The 16,038-nt window shown below is 62.5% G+C and overlaps 1 protein-coding gene across 16 annotated transcripts in view; it reads right to left on the reverse strand.

Annotated features, from left to right (window-relative positions):
• The window catches only part of RBFOX3 (RNA binding fox-1 homolog 3), a 137,941-nt gene that overhangs the window by 7,512 nt on the left and 114,391 nt on the right, over window positions 1-16,038 (reverse strand). For 9 of the 16 annotated variants that reach the window (XM_061377364.1, XM_061377362.1, XM_061377369.1 and 6 more), the window contains 2 exons: window positions 12,602-12,924; window positions 666-917 (listed from right to left, as the gene is read on the reverse strand). In XM_061377364.1, the coding sequence (XP_061233348.1) occupies window positions 666-917; window positions 12,602-12,703 (354 nt within the window). In that variant the 5' untranslated portion in view covers window positions 12,704-12,924. The remainder of the gene's footprint in view (window positions 1-665; window positions 918-12,601; window positions 12,925-16,038) is intronic. The other 7 variants (XM_061377371.1, XM_061377370.1, XM_061377368.1 and 4 more) reach the window with 2 other exon arrangements.

The raw sequence follows: 16,038 nt of genomic DNA on the forward strand, positions 1-16,038 counted from the left end.
CCATGTCCCCAAAGCAGGGATCAGAACTCTCCTGTGCTTGGCCCCCAGGGACACCCTGGTCCCCAAGCTCTGAGCACCCCATGGGTCATCCTGCAGCCCGCTGAGCTGGGGGGATGCCGGGTGGGGTCTGCCTGTGCGGAGTCAGGGGATGCCAGCCTGGGAACCAGCCACCAGCCCTGCCTGCACCTCCCCGACTCAGCCCGTGCTGTGAGCGGCATCAGGGCATCACCCACCTGTGAGCAGTGCAGAGACCTGGGGGGCTGAGCGCTGGGGGGGCTCAGGGAGCAACCCCTGGGGAGAGGGAGCCCTGGGAGAAGGCAGGGGGTGACCCATAACAGAGAGCATTGAGTGGCCTTACACTGGCCTCTCCTCCAGTCACCCCAGTGGCACTGGTGCCTGGGTGCTGTGACCACGGCACCTTGGGGTTCCCGGGGTGCGGGTGCCAGACCCGCCCAGGGGCTGCTGTGGTCGGGTTCAGAACTGCTCAGCTCAGCGCTTTCCTGGCTGAGCTGCATTACAGCCCTGTAACTGACGCTATCTGGTGGGCAGGCAGCCAAGCAGGTAGATTACAAGTGATTAGAGATGATGGGGGGGCTGCGAGGCAGAGAGCCGGCAGACACAGCACCCAGCCCGGCACCCGAGGGACCCCGGCGGCGCTGCCTTACCGGTACCGGCTGCGTCCCGGCTATGGACTGTGTGCTGGCGTCGGTGCCCGGCTGCTCGGCGTGGCTCTGTGCTGGTGTGTAGAGGGTCATGGCGTGCTCCGGTACTGTGCTTTGCCCCGAGTAGTCCGGCGTGGGGTGCGGGTGCGGTGGCGCGTACTCTGCGGGGATCCCGTTCTGGGGGGGCGGGGGGTACTGGGCCGGGGGGTAGGGCTGAGCCATTGCGTCCGGCGGAGCCGTGGCGTCCTGGTTACCCTGCCAAGACAGCGGCACCGGCCCCTTACCCGCTGCTGGCCCCGGGGTGCCACCTGCCGGGGGGGGTCCTGGTCCCGCAGCCAGACCAGGCCCCAGCCCCACGGTGCCCCAGCCTTTGGTGTCCTCCCCAAGCCCGGGCTGTCTCTGTGCCGCAGCACCTACTGGGTCTCATTGCCACAGCTGAGCCCCCATCCTCTTCTGCTCCAGGGTCCTGCCTGCCCAGTGCACCGGGCTTGGGCAGCAGGAGGATGGAGCCTCCCCCCATGGGGCTTAACTAGGGGAGCCCACACATCACCCTCTCCTCTGGGAAGGAAACCAGGACAGTCCTTGCTTTGGAGTCCAACACGGGGACAAGCAAAGCCAGGCCAGGCTGGCAGCATCACTCTGGAAGGCTGCAGAGCACTAGCACCCACCGGCAGCAAACCCGATATCCTGGTGGTAGCATCAGAGGGGAGTAGGGTTGGAGGGAGGGGAGCAGGGAGGATGCCGATGACCTCTTGGCAAACACAGGCAGGGATCAATTAACTGCTAATTATTTAATTAGGCCCTTTGCTCTAACACAGCTGGCTTGGCTGCCCTGGTCAAACAGGGTGAGCTGCACTCATGCCATGGGGTGAGGGCTGCCCATTGCCTGCTGGGGTACAGTGGGGGGCTGCCAGCCTGTGCCTCACATCCATCATCCACCCATCCATCATCCACCCATCCATCCATCCATCCATCCATCCATCCATCCATCCATCCACCCCTCCATCCATCCATCCATCCATCCACTCACCCACCCATCCACCCATCCATCCATCCATCCATCCATCCTCACAGCAGGCACCCAAGGGCTCCCCTCCCTTGCACATGTGTGTGCTGCACCCGCTGCCACACACAAACACGGCAGCAGCCCCTCGGATGCTTTACTGCCTCCATGGCAGCTTCTCACCCATAAAATACATCCGTGGCTCAGCCTGTGCAGACAAGCTCCTTAATTGTGTGTTTGGCCGATTTATGGAGCACAAGGACACTGGGGGCAGAGGGGGGAGCACTGCCAGGCACCGCGCAGCCGGCAGGGCCATCGCACCTGCAAGGGAGGCAGCGGAGCCCACCCTGGGGCCATGCTGGGGCCCACACGTGAACCCAGTGTGAACAACCCTGCTAGAGATCTGCAAGTCACCGGCAGACTCCTGCCAGCCCCATCCGTGCTGACTCAGCTGCTGGGGACGCACCAGCCAGCTGCTCCTGCCAGCACGGGGGGCCGCCCATGCTGGTGCTGCCGATGCCGTAGGAACCCCATCCCCGGTGCCGCCGTGACCCAGGGCAGTGCTGCTGCCTGCACCGCGGTGCAAACCCACCTTGCAGGCTGGAGGGTTCCATCCTGCACCCAGCCTGGCCCTGGCGCCTGAGCCTGCTCCTGGGAGCGGGCAGACACTGGGCTCCCAGTCTCACTCCCAGCGCCTGACCCTAGCCTCCTGCACGGATGGAGCCAGGAGCAGCCTGCAGCACTCCTGCATGCTCTGCTCTAGGTGGACACTCATCCTCTCTACCACCATAGCCAGGACCAGCCACCATCGCAGCAGGAATGGGCACTGATGCCCCAGCAGGAAGAGCCAGCAGGCAGGGGGACACAGACGGGTGCTGTGCAGGGACTGTTCCCACCCACCCAGGCCTTAGTCCCTGCTGGCTCCTTGCCATGCTGCCCCGACAGCCACGCTCAATATCTCTTATTAATTGGGGCTGTCGCAGTGCTTGTCTGACCAAGTGTTATTTCATTCAGGGACCATTAGGTTCCCCTGTTCTGCTGCTTGCTGTCGCTGGGGCTGCTGGTGCTGCAGAGGCGCACAACTATGGCTCCTGCTGCCTCCCTCTGCCAGTGCTGCCCGTCCATCCCTGGGGCTGCTGGGCTGGTGGCAGGGGGGTGCCAGGTATGGGGAGGGGGATGGCGACAGGTCTGGCTGTGCAATACCCATTGAAACCACAGGGAAAGGGCTGCGCCTCGCTCTGCACCCTGCACTGCCTGGGTGCTCCCCTCCTGCTGAGGAGCCCAGGCACAGGGCAGCCCCATCCATCCAGCCGCTCCCCAGAGCCAGCCCTGGAGTGAGGAGCTGCCAGCACCCTGAGGTCCCCTGCACGGCGTCCCCTATCCCCTGCTCACAGCTCAGCACCACACCAGCAGCGGCTGCCGCAGCAGGTAAGGGGTGGAGATCATCTCTAGCTGATTAAACGTCCCTCATTAACGAGTTTCTTTAATTAATGAAGTTTTTGTGTTTGCTCCACTTGCTTTCTCCTCACTGCACTCTGCCTCCTCAGCACAATCCAGGCCATTTCCTTTCAAGTCATTTGGCGCGTGGGGCCGGTTCCTGCCGACGCCGCACTTTGGTGATTGTGCCTGTCAGCTTGGGGCTGCCGGCGCCAGGCCAACGTTTGCTCCTTCTTAGGAAACCAAGGCACCTGCAGCCCCGTGTCTGAGCAACCAGCAAAGCCCAGAGCACCTGCGCTAACGACAGGGCACCCGCTGGCCCCGGCACCCGGCCACGAGCCAGCACAGCTCACCCACCATGGGCATGGGACAGAGGAGCAGGATGCGACCTCCCCTGGGTTCTCAACCACTCATGAGCCCCTGTCACCTCCTGCACCCACCTCTGGCCATAGAAAGGCAGTGTGGTGGCCCCATGGCCCCCAAGGCAAGCCAGCGAGCCGCGCTGTGCTCAGCCAGTGCTGCTGTTGCAGGGGTGACACTGCATGGTGCCAGCGCAGCACCGCTCAGTGTGGCGCATACACAGCCCGGCTGGAAGGCACTGTGCTGAGCCCTGGAGCAGTGGGGAGGGGGCACAGCCCTGTCACCACACACATCCCCACTGCCAGCGCGAAGAGAGACCCTGAGAGCAGCGCGCACCGAGGAGCCTGCAGCCACGGGTGTCCGGGCAGCAAAGGAACACGGGTTCAGCCCCGCTCTGGTCCCTAATGCCTCCCACTGGGAACCAGCCGTGTGCCAAGGGGTGCAGCACGGAGCTGGGGTCCTGACCCCATCACAGCATTCAAGGAGGACACCAAGATGCTCCTCCAAGCTGCACACCTCAGCACATCCTGCAGCGTGGCTGCTTGCTGCTGCAACAGGTCTGCAGCACGGTGCTGTGGTGGGACCCACTGTGCCTGCAGCAGGACCCAGAGCTGTGACTGGGAGGCTGATGGGAGCATCCACCCTGGTGCTGGCTGCCTTGGAGAAGGGCAATGCAGCAGTGCCATGTGGCACAGATGGGCTTGGCAAAGCGCTGGCAGCAGCAGGAGGGTCCTCACATGGGCACACATGCCCCCTCGGCACTCAGGGACCACGGGGCCGTGCCCAGCACAGCTCATCCGCGTGACAGGCACAACATCCCCGCTTCGATCCAGCCGCCTGCTCATGCTAATGACTATCAACATGAAACAGGGGCCGTGAAGGGGAAGAAAATTACTCCCTGAAAAGGAATTGACTGATCCCCGTCATTTCTCAAGGAATCACTGACCTGTGAATATTTCATTACCCAAAATGCTGCGCCATCCATACAAAGCAGTGCCTGGCCCCCAGCAGGCTCCAGCCACCGAGCCCCAGGCTGCAGCATGGGGTCGGGGTTCGCAGGCTGGGGACCTCTGGATTCCAGGGGGTACAAGCCCCGTGTGTCACAGGGGACAGCAGCAGTTGCTTCTCCTCTCCTCCTCTCCAGAACGGGGCCACTGCAGCCCCATGGAGCTGGGGAGGGACAATGGGGGAATCACCCCCGTGAGAAGGAGCTGTAAAGGGAGGTGAGGAGCTGCAGAGGCCGGAGGTAGCAGCCGCTGTGCTTAATGTCTTCATTAAGGAGGAGGCAGGGAGGGGTGGGAGCTTGCTAATGGCATCTGCCAGGGATGCTCAAGTGGGAAGCTCTGCAAAGAGCAGCAGGGCTGGAGAGAACAGGCAGGACCCGAGGGGCAGGATTGATGGTGCGAGAGGAGGAGGAACTGGGGCAAGGCAGGGCAGCCTGCTAGCATGGGAAGACATTTGCTGGGCTGCCACACACTGTCCCAGCACCTTCTGCCCCCTTTTCCTTGCTGCTCCTGTCCCCCAGCAGAGCCCAGTGGCCAGTTCACTGGCAGGGCTGGACACTGCTTCCCTCTACCTGCAGGAGCCCAGGGGGACAGGGTGGCCATGCAAAGGCCGTCAGGAGCAGGGATGAGATGCCAGCCCATGTCCCACTGTCACCTCCCGCATGGGAACAGGGGGGAGCAGGGTCCGGCCCCAGCTTCCGGCTCCACCAGCTGGAAACTTCGAAGCTGAGGCCACATGAAATATTCATGAAGTAAATGGTGCAATTTCATCTGCATTCAGCCAACTTCATGTATATTTCAGAGTATTATGAAATGATAATGTTGTGTAACCGAGGCGAGACGGGGGTGCTGGGGGGGCTCGCGGCTGACACGGCGCAGGTACCTGTGACGGAGACGGGGAAGGATCAGGCCCACAGCCAGCGGGAGCACACACAGCACTGCTCCATCCCAGCACTGGCACTGGTGCCAGCGCTCACCCGCAGCTCCCAGCCCCGAGCACACGCTGCTGACGGCACAGCCAGGCCACCCCTGTCACAGCTCTCCTCCCCGCAGCAGCGCTGGCCGGGATTCCCAGCAACGCTTGGATCCCATAGGCCATGAAACAGTTTGGGATGGGCAGACCCATGAGGCACAAGCTCAGCTGCAAGGCACAGGGATGGCGGCAGGCTGGAGAGGACCCAAATCCTCACAGCATCTGCCTGAGCTACCTGCTCCTGTTGAGCCCTGCAGTCACCGGAGTCACTGCCCTGCACTGCACGGCTCTGTGCATCAGGGCGACCAAAAGCCACACCAGACACTGGCCTGTCTGCTGCTGCCAGTGGTGCCAGGAGGCAGCCACTGTCACTTCACCTCTGGCAGGAGCTGGGGGCACTGGAGAACCCTGGCAAGGGGCACATCCACCAGCCTCATGCTTCAACCGTGGGCACGACACCGGCTCCAGCCGCACGTGTGCATCCTGCTCCACAACTGGGTCCCCAAGGAGCCCAGCCACTGCCCGGTCCTGGCCCCGCTCCTGCAAAGCCCCTTGCACCAGGAGCCGTCCATGGCCCTGTCACTGTCACACTGCCACCACGCTGGGCTCTGGCACAGCCGCACGTGGCGCATGCTCACGCCAGGCAGCGCGGGGCACCGCGGACCCGTGTGTGCGCCCGGGCGAGCGCTCGCACGCAGCCCTCTCTAATAGGCAGTCAGGAGCATAATTTTTCCTCTAATTACATATTCAGCACTTCTGAGAAAATGAGATTTTGGTAATTCAATTGGACTGAGAAGCAGGGCTATAATAAAATGAAATTTGTAACAATCGCACAGTTAAATTAGTTAAATGGAGAGGAAGGAGCTGTGGAAAATTGACCCCTCGATCTCCTAAAGACTAATCAGACATTTGAACCCAGTTGTGCTAACAAAGCCCCCAGGGTGTTCCAGCACAGCACGAGGGCGAAACCAGAGATGATGCGAGGGAAGAGCTGGAAAACAGCTGGGAGCACGCGGAGCTGCAGAGGGGACCCCCAGCTCCGGACCCAGGGGGTGGGATGGGTTTGGTGGAGAGAGTGCCAGGGGATGGTGCCAGTGCCATGCCCTCAGTGGCACCAGCCATCACCAGGACTTGGCCATCAGATCCTCGTGAAGGCCAGTGCCATGGTCCCACCAGCTCCTAGACATCCACCACATCCTTGACCGTGTATAAAGGCTGGCGGGTCCCTCTCTGCCACTGGGGACCACAGGGATGCCAGCAGCCATGCCCTGCAGTGGGACATCCCTAGGTGGGGACAGCCAGTGCAAGGACACCAGGACAGGGGCACAGCACATTGCACCGGAGAGGGGTGTCCCGCAGCTGGAGGGGCTCTGGAGTAGGTACAGGGTGATGAGCCCCAGTATTTATCCCTGTGTTCATCTTCCCTGGGTTTTCTCATGAAGGAAAAGCAGAAAAAGCCGAGTTTCTCATTTGCAAGTTAATTAGTCTAATTACCTCTAATTAAGAGCTCCCCACACAAAGCAGATCACAAATACGCTGCCACTGTCGCCTGCTCCCGCTCTCCTCTCCCCAGTTCTGATTTTACACAAGAGCTGTCCGAAGGCTGCGGCAGGGAGATGCCAAATAGGTGCAGCTGGGGGGGCGCAGTGTGGGATCCCCCCAGGCTGGGGCTGCTCCCTCCATCAGCTGCTGCCAGAGCTCCTCTAGCCCCCCCCTCCCAGTGCTCCCTGGGACCCCAGCCTGCAGCCAGAGCTCAGCCCATCCCGACCCCTGCGCAGGGTAAGGAACTGGGGCCCCGCTGATGTGCCACCACTCTGTGCCACCAGGACAGCGCTGCAGCGGGGCGCTGGGACCTGTGGGGATCAGGTCAGCTTATGTGTCATTGTCTACTCAGGTGCTGCCAGCGGCGAGGGGTCACAGGGTGGAGATGAGGGGGAAATCATAACAAAGTGCTGCAAGCCTGAGCTCAGCGAGAGGGAGCAGCCAGACCTGCCTTGTCCCTCTGCCACGGGCCACCAACTGCCACCACCCTGTACCCCACGGCAAGCCCCAGTCACCCGGCTGGGTGCCACCCCCTGGCTCTGCAGACATGCTCCAGCCCCAGCACCCGTGTCATGGTGGTGAGTAGGTAGCAGCCCCTGGCTCTGATGGAGAGGGCACGGATGAGATCCCTGAGGTGTGAGTGGGACTTGGCTCCGCAGGTGCTGACCCAGCAGGTCCCCTCCTGCCTGTCCCACACACCAAAACCCTGGCAGCTCCAGCACAGGGGCAGGGGCTGCCCAAGTGCTGCTGCTGGCACCATCCCCGCAAACTGCCTCTTCCACCTGCATCTCCTCCCTGCGCTGCTCTCACTGTGCAATAGGTGACTGCTGCCAGGGATCACACCTCAGCAGTGCTGTTCACAGAGGCTGGTGTGAATCCTGCTGGTGCTGTGCAAACCCCATCTCTAAGAGCCGAGCAGCACAGCCAGGGTGCCAGAGCCGCCGGGGTGAGGGCTCTGCCCCGGCAATGCTGTGCCTGGCCAACGCTGGAGCCGCCGATCACTTGGGAAGGGGTGAAGCCCTGCGAGAGCCGGGAGCTCAAAACCTGCTGCTCACACAAACTGCCCGGCTCCCACCGGCGCAATGGGGCTCAGCAGGCGATGGCCATTGCCGCAGGGAGCATCCTCAGTGGGCACAAGCAGGGATGTGCCTGTGTGTCCCCTGCACCGGGGGCTCATGCCCACACTCGCTCTATACCCCCATTTACCTGCAGTGCTCCCTGACCAGTCCAGCTCCTGCCCGCTCCCTGCTACCCACCAGGAAGGTCAAAGCCCCAGCTTCCCATGGGCTTGGAGCCTCTGCCCCCCTGCCCCATCCCGGGCAGCCCAGCACCAGGAAGATTCAGCTCCTTCCACACAGACACCTGGTCCATTCCTGTACTGAGGCACTGACCCAGCAATCCCCAACACCGGCACTTCCCCAAGCTTCCCTGTGCCCAGCCCACGTCTGCCTGGTGCCTGCTTGCCAATACCAGCATCACCAAAGGGACTAAAACCCATTCTGGAGGGCTGTGGTGCCCTTGGTGCCCGTGCTGCTCACCACTGAAGCCCGTTGTTACAGACACAAGCCATGGGAACAGGGCAGCATCACTGCTGCTCCCCACAGAGCCCCCGCGCTCACGCTGGGGTTGATGCCAGCAGCACTCTGCTGCTGAGGTCCCTCTGGAATGAGGGATGTGATGCACCCGCCACACATGGGAGTCCTGCCTGGGACCAGCGGCAGGTCTCGCCCATGGGGAGGGCAGCTGGGAGCCGAGGCACCACCGCAGTGCTGCAGATCCCTGGAGGAGCCCAGGGCGATCGGCCCCAGCACGCAGCATCCCACCCAGCCCTGGCTCCAGCCTCCGGAGCCAGCCTGGTCCTGCGGCAGAGCAGGGAAATCGGGTTCCAAACGCCCTTTCCCATTTGGGTGCTGGGCCCTCAGCCGGGGGGCAGGTGGGGTCCGGGGCCGGGAGCCGGCGCCTTTCCTCCTCATTAGCCTTTCTTCGTTAACTGCACCCTGCACCCACTGCCTGTAATGCTTTAAAGAATGATAGATACTAAATCTAATTTAATCTACTCATTCACCCATCACTACAGTACTAAAATAGGAATATACCTATAAAAAGAGCATCACCAGGCAGTGTAGGCCCAAATTACAGCTATTGTGGGAAAAGCAGCTTTGCAAAGCTAAAATTAATGTCAGTGTTTTCAGTATATTAAAGAACAAGGAAAGCAGGGTTTTTGCAGCTTTCGAGCCCGTCCTGTGCTGTGGAAGGCGGCTGCTGTGGTGCGGGAGAGCAGCCAGAGCCAGGAGCCGCTGTGCCGGGGCTCCCATCCATGCGATGCACAAGCCAGGGGAGAAACCAGGTTTGAACCGAGCCCGCTGCTGCAACGCGCGACAATACAGCTCAGAATAGACGTGCTCCCTAAAAATATGATATGCTAAACTTGGCAGCAGCCCTTTTGCAAAGGAATTTTCCAAGCAGCTTTTTGCAGAAGCTGTTTCCCGGCGGGCCGGGGGCTGCTCAGCCGAGCCTTGGGTGCTGTGGGCTGGGCAGCGCGGTGCAACTGCAGGCACCAGGGATGCACCAGAGATGCTCCTGGTGAGTGCGACCATGGGGGTAGCTCAGCCCACCTAAGCATCAGCCGGGTCCTGCCCCCAGGTCTGCACACATCACTGCCTGCACCAGGGCCTGTGCCTCACTTAACGCCGATGCTGAGCCTCAGAGCATGGGTCTGTTTTGGGTCAGCACCGTGCCTCGTCCTGGAGCAATTAGCTGCTTGCTTATCATTACAGCAGAGAGACTTTTCAAGCAGCAACTGATTCCTCTGTTAATGAAATGGAGCAACCAACGGCTCGCTCTGCACCCAGGTCCTCACCGAGCAAGAGCTAAACGTTACTGCCAAACCCCCCCAAAGGACACAGCATTCCCACCTGTCCCACTGAGCGGGCTGCTCTCTCATGGCCATGTGCCCACCCTGCAGCTCCCTCCTGGAGCCCCGGTGCTGGAGGCTGGCAGGGCCGGCGGATCCCTGCAGGCAGCGCGGCTGCACCCTGCGGGTGCTGTGAACCACAGCTGCTGTGGATGGTGCTGCTTGAGCCGAGCAAGCTGCAAGGTGCCCGCATCCGCCTGCATGCGCCCTTTGCACTGCCAGAGCCCGCTGGCAGCCGGATCTGCCCTGGCGCTGAGCTCATCAGAGTCCACAGATAACTTCATCTCTTGGTCATTCCTCCAAACACCGGCACTGCTGCGAACGCCGGAGCCCAGGAGCTATGAAACACAAGCGGCCTCTTGGGGATCACATACAGCAAACACCAACAAGCTGCCTGCAGGAGGAGAATGTGTCCAAAGGGGATAAGGCCAGTTACTGCACTGGGGAGGGCAGACCCTATCACCCCCAGCTGACGTCCCCCAGGCCAGCGCTGCCAGACACACATCCTGGCAAGGAGAAGCCAGTGGCCACCACAGGCCTTTGGCACCATCCGCATATATCCCCAGGTGTGATGCGCACACATCTGCCTCCCCGCGCACACACACACTGGACAGGGAACCCCAACCCACAGGGTCCAAACCGAGCCCGCTGCAGGCGCCAAGTCACGATGCCTCCGAGTCGAGCTGGCTGGGCAGATGTAGAGGCAAGCTCTGTGGCGGGCATGGGCTCCCTGCACGCTCCCGTAGCGCAGGCGTGCTGAAGGTGTGCGCATCCCAACTCCAGAGCAAATTCGGGGCTAAAGCATCAGGGAGCAGCAGGCTCCTTGCTCAGCTGGGCAGGATGAGGAGCCCTAAGCCCCTTCCCCATGTGGCAGCGTCAGTGACATCCCTCTGCCTGACACCTCGTTGTGACACGGACCAGGAACACCCCATCCCCAAGCACTGGGCGAGGAACCTCAGCAAAGGCCGAGCCCTGGGGATGAGGATGGAGATATTGGCCTCCATCGCGGTCATTAGCTGGGTGAAAATCCAACTCCAAGTCTCCTCCTGAAACCCTCCTTCCTGGCTCATGAGTCCAGATCCGCTGCCAAGGAGCAGGAGGCTTCTGGGAGAGTGGGGAGGAAGAGACGCTAAACACGATGGCCAAATTAAAACAAACAGGGTGATGGGGGACCAGGAGCTGCTGGGTGCACTTTGCTGCGCAGCGGGGAACAGCTTCTCCTTCATAGGGACCCCGAGCTCCCCCGTGCACAGCGCAGCCCCTACCACTGCCCTCACGGCTGCTGCCCTGCTGCCTGCAGCCGCAGCCCCAGGAGCCAGCAGGGAGCTGGAGGCGCCGCAGGGCACACGGCACATCCCAGCCCCTCGCTGTGGGGACAGGAGATCCCACCCAGAGGAGAAACCTCCGGTGCAGGCAGCAGAGGCTGCAGCCCCACGTCACTGCAGGTTCAAAGCACCGTGCACCCCCCTCACAGGAATGGAACCCCCCAGGGACGGGTCAGGACTCGGGGGTGGTGCCCAGGGTCTGATGTGCCTGGCGGCTGCAGGGACCTCAGCACTGCCCGAGAGAGCCGAGACTGAAATCCAGACCAGCCCCAGCTCTCCCCAGCCTCTGCCTGCAGGAGGGTGCAATAAATCACGCACCCATCTTGGCCGGCCTCTGCAGCAGCCCCTGCATGAGCCCTGGCCCCATGCAGCCCGTGGCTGCTGCTGCACTTGTACAACCAGCAGCGGCTTTCCCAGCCCCATCTCCACATGGAGCAACCCCGGGCCTTGCTGTTCCCACAGACAGCACAGCCACACTCCAGCCACCGCATCCCACCGGGACACAGGGTACAGACATCCCAAGGGACCAAAAGGCTCCCTGCCCATCCCTGCTGGGGCTGAAGGGTTTGCACCGGTGCCCGGTCCTCACTGCCGGGGAAGCCGTGCAGGCCACAGCGAGCGCTGTGAGGATGCCATGAATTTTTAAACTCCTGAAAGCACAAATGGAGCAGTTCTCCTGGCTGGAGATGGGATTTCCGATGCAGCAGAGCGGCGGGAGGAGGAAACGCTGCTTCTCCCAAGCTGTGCTTCCCCCGGGACAACGCGCCTGGAATCCCAGGGCACTGGGCGCAGCACGGGAGCCAGGGCAGCCCATGGGACAGAACGCTCTGGCCAGGAGTTAAGCACCAAGCCCATGGCCTGGGCACCCTCTGGCCAGGCTGCCCAGCCATGGAGCTCACCCAGACCCACAGTCCCTCTGGTGCCTCCGCAGCATCTCCCTGTCCACAGCGAGACAAACCCACACACACACTGGACCCTGCAGCCTGGCTGCAGACACATGTAACATGACAGCACACACACATGTGCACACGCGTGTGCATGCACAAGCTCACTGCCTTCCCTTCTCCCCAGAGGCTGCTCAAGCCACGCAGGAGCCTCATTCCTTTACCAGAGCATCCATCATCACCGGCAGCTCTGCCTGCCGCACTGCCCGTGCCTAAGCCCGCTCCCAGCCCCGGTCATGCTTCCAGCTGCCATGGAGGGGGAATCACAAGAATCCCAAAGGCACCACAGCCGGGACTGGCCGGTGCCGCGGGGCTGGGGCCGGAGGGGCCCCGTGCCCGGGGAGGAAGCAGTTAAGCTCTGACCCTCCGCTGAGGAGGCACCGGCCAGAAACACGTGTGAAGAGAAAGCAAAAAATCCCCCGCAGAGGGCGGCTTACCTGTTGGAGGTAGAGGAAGGCTGGAGGGCAGGGGAGAGAGTGAGGAAGCATGCCTGAGTTGGAGACAAGGAGGCAGCCCGAGTTAGCCATGGAGCACAGCATGTGTCGACAGGTAGCCGTGAAGCTGCTCGCGGGTCCGTCCTCTTCCGCACAGCGCTATATCCTCGTCTTCCCGGCCGGCCCCTCGGGCTCTCCCCTCCTCGCCGTCCCTCCCGACCCCTCGGCGCTAGTTAGGAGGGTTCATCTGCGGCAGGCCGCTGCGCCCGCAGCCGCGCTCCGCGGTTCACTTCGGTGCCATTAGACACTGGCACTGAGCGCACGGTCTGCAAAGGGTGTGCGTGAGCCAGAGCGGGAGCGGGAGAGAGAAAGGAAGGGGAGGAGGAAGGGAAAGAGGGCTCGGGAGCGAAATAAAAGGGGTGGGAGTTGGAGGAGGAGGGGGAGTCCCCTGTGCATTCAGACATCAAACAGAGCTCTGTATAAAATGAAGAGAATCCGTAATGACATGAGAACAGCTGATCCCGCACTTAACCCCTCCGCCGCCGCCTGCAGACGCTTCCCACCGCCCCGCACGCCGCCGCGCTGCGGGAGCAGGGCAGGATGGGGCCGGCGGCGGAACCGCCTCCCATCGCGGCGCCGGCTCCCGGGGGAGGAAGGGGCTTACCGGGAGTTTCGGGGATGCACCGCGGGCGCCCCGGGAAGCCGCCGGCGCTCCCAGCCCCCGCGATGGCAGCGCCGCAGCCGCGGGGCTCCCCATGCACACGCAGCCGGGCTCATGCACACGCACCACGCTCTCCCCGGGACACACACGCAGACGGGGCCGGCGGCGGGCAGGGAGCCATGCAGCAGCCCCAGCCCCAGCCCCAGCCCCCGCCCCGCTCACGCCTGCAGCACGCATGGCCCCGGCAGCCCCCGGCCTCCGCCGTGGGAGCCGCCGCAGCCTCGGCGCTGCCAAGCGCAGGGCCTGCTCCGGGCAGGCTGCGAGCCCCGCTGGCGGGGAGGGCTGCGGGAGCACCGGGAGCACCGGGAGCACCGGGAGCACCGGGAGCTCCGGCATCCCCGTGCCTGCAGCCGGGAGGACCCCCTGCCCCACGCTGGCAACGGGCGGGGGCGGCCCTGGCACAGCTCAAGAGGCTTTTGGCATTTCAGAGTGGGCTGCGGTACTGCCAGCAGCCCTGACGCATCCTCGCCGCGCACACCTCTGTTCCAGCTGCCATAGCAATAGCCTACACGCCAGTGCCCGGGAGGGACAGCCAGCATGGGCACACACTTGTGCTCGTTGGGGTCCCTGGTCCCACCTCATGCAGCACTGGCACCCTGTGGTGCTGCAGAGCTCAGTTCTGTCACAGGGGTTCCTGTCCTGGCGCCCCACACTGCCGGCACCACATCACACCCGACTTGAGAGCCGGGACGACACTGTATCTGGCTACGTGGGGAATGAAATGTGGGCTTGGTTCAGTTTCCATCTTGGCCAAACGTGATGCACAAAGGCAGGTCTGTGCCAGCAGCTGCTGATGCTCCGTCTCCGCTGGAGCCTCCAGCACACGACCAGCCCTGCTCGGAGGCTGGGATTTTCCACAGTATCCCCAGGCAGAGCGACATGCTGCAGTGTCCGGGTACACTCGCAGCGGCTCTGCTCTGCTGCAGACACTCCACAGCAGTGGCGCGGCCGGCAGCAGCAACCGGGCAAACCTGCTGAAACAAACAGCTCTGGGGAGAGCTGCCCCGAGAACGGTGTCTGGGTGCTGAGGGTGCCAGCCCCCGGCAGGGCCCTGCTCCTGGGGTGACCGTGCTCCAAAGGGACCATGGGGTGCCAAATCAGGCAGGGGATGTGGGGTTCATCACCACCACCCCCTGGTACTGAGAGGAGCCTGGCAGCAACATCTGCTACCAGCAGCATCCTTTGGCCACCACTCCATGTGAGGAGCATGGGCTGCAGTGAGCTCCCATGTTCTACCACCACCGCTTGCCCTTCAGCTCCCATGGGAACACCAGAGATCCCAATGGAGCATCCTGTCCCGCACACCTCGGCGCTCAGAGCCAACACTGCCCACATGCCTCCAGCTCCCCTTCCCTAGGGACTCCGGCAGCCCCAGTACCATGCAATCTGGCATGCCCTAGTGCATGGGCAGGACGTAGGGCTCGAGGACAAACATTGTGGGGAGAGGAGCCCACCAGATGCCGTGTACACCTGAGCACCCCACAGCACTGCACAGTGAGAGACACCCTGGGCAGGGTGACGGGCAGCTTCCCCTTGGGCGGGTCTGGCTCTGTTGCAGCTCCTGCGCTGCTCAGGCGGAGGTGACCAGGGAAGGGCATGGCCCAATGCTCCAGGCTGTGGTGCCCAACCAAGCAAACCATGGGAGGTGGGAGCCAGCTCTGGGATGAGGTAATGTGCCTGTCCTCCTCCGCACCAGAGCCTGGCTCCGGGCAGGGTGAGTGACTCAAAGGTGTTCCTGGCCAGTGCCAGTGCCATGAGCCAGCAGCCGTGTTATGGGAAGGTCCTGACTGGCTCCAGCCACAGGGCAAGGAGGGACGCTGCTCTCCTGCAAGGAGAGTGCATGGAGCGATGTGCTGGGCAGGGACCCCAGCCCCGCTGGTGCAGACCCTCTGCACCACCACCACCAGCAGGAACCAGCCACGTTTCCCCAGAACAAATGCAACAGGGAAACTGGGCACGGATCGAGGAGCTGAGGAGCATTTGAGCCTCCTCTCCCCCTCCTTCAGCCATCACCAGCATCAGCCTGCCTGCGGAGATGCCCTCACAGCAGTGGGGAGCCCCCGTGGGACACCAGCACAGCAGTGCCAGCCCGAAGCAGGGAACATCACCAACCACCACCAGTGGCTGTCCCTCACCTGCTGCTCCCACCTGCCTCGGCAGTGCCACTGTGCCGCAGCCAGGCCGATGGCACCGGCAGCGCACCAGGGCTGTGCCCAGCCCTGCGGAGCCGCAGCCCCAGAGGGGTCCCTCCAAACCTGAAGTCTCCTGGAATGAAAGTTTATTTATCTGTTTAATTAAGATGTGCTCACGAGGCGCACAGACCCCGCTCCATCTGTCTCACTTACAGCCGCGGCCCAGTAAAATTAAACCTAATAAATATCAGAGGAGGGAAAGCAAAGGGCACATGTAAGATATATGATCAAAGGCACAAGTTGCACAGGGCTGCAGTTCTAAGCACATCTTTCTCTCTGCCCTTCGGGGATGGGTTGGCGATGCGCTCCCATGCACAGGAAGGGGCTGGCTTTCCTTCAAATCAGCACTTTTCCCATTATTTTTTTTATTTCTAATGAACCCTTGAGGACTCCTTGGATTTTGTTGTCTGGAAGAGGGAGAACAGCACGGCACCGGGACAGGAGTGGCTTGGCCACTGCTCTAGAGCCCAGCAAGGTGCCAGAGCCAAGCGGCAGAGCTGGTGGGCACATGCCCCTGAACCATGAGG

Source organism: Neopsephotus bourkii, unplaced genomic scaffold (assembly GCF_033783945.1).
Source record: "Neopsephotus bourkii isolate Nb327-2 ecotype Australia unplaced genomic scaffold, CSIRO-AGI_Nbou_v1 NB_1749, whole genome shotgun sequence".
Lineage (NCBI taxonomy): Eukaryota > Metazoa > Chordata > Aves > Psittaciformes > Psittacidae > Neopsephotus > Neopsephotus bourkii.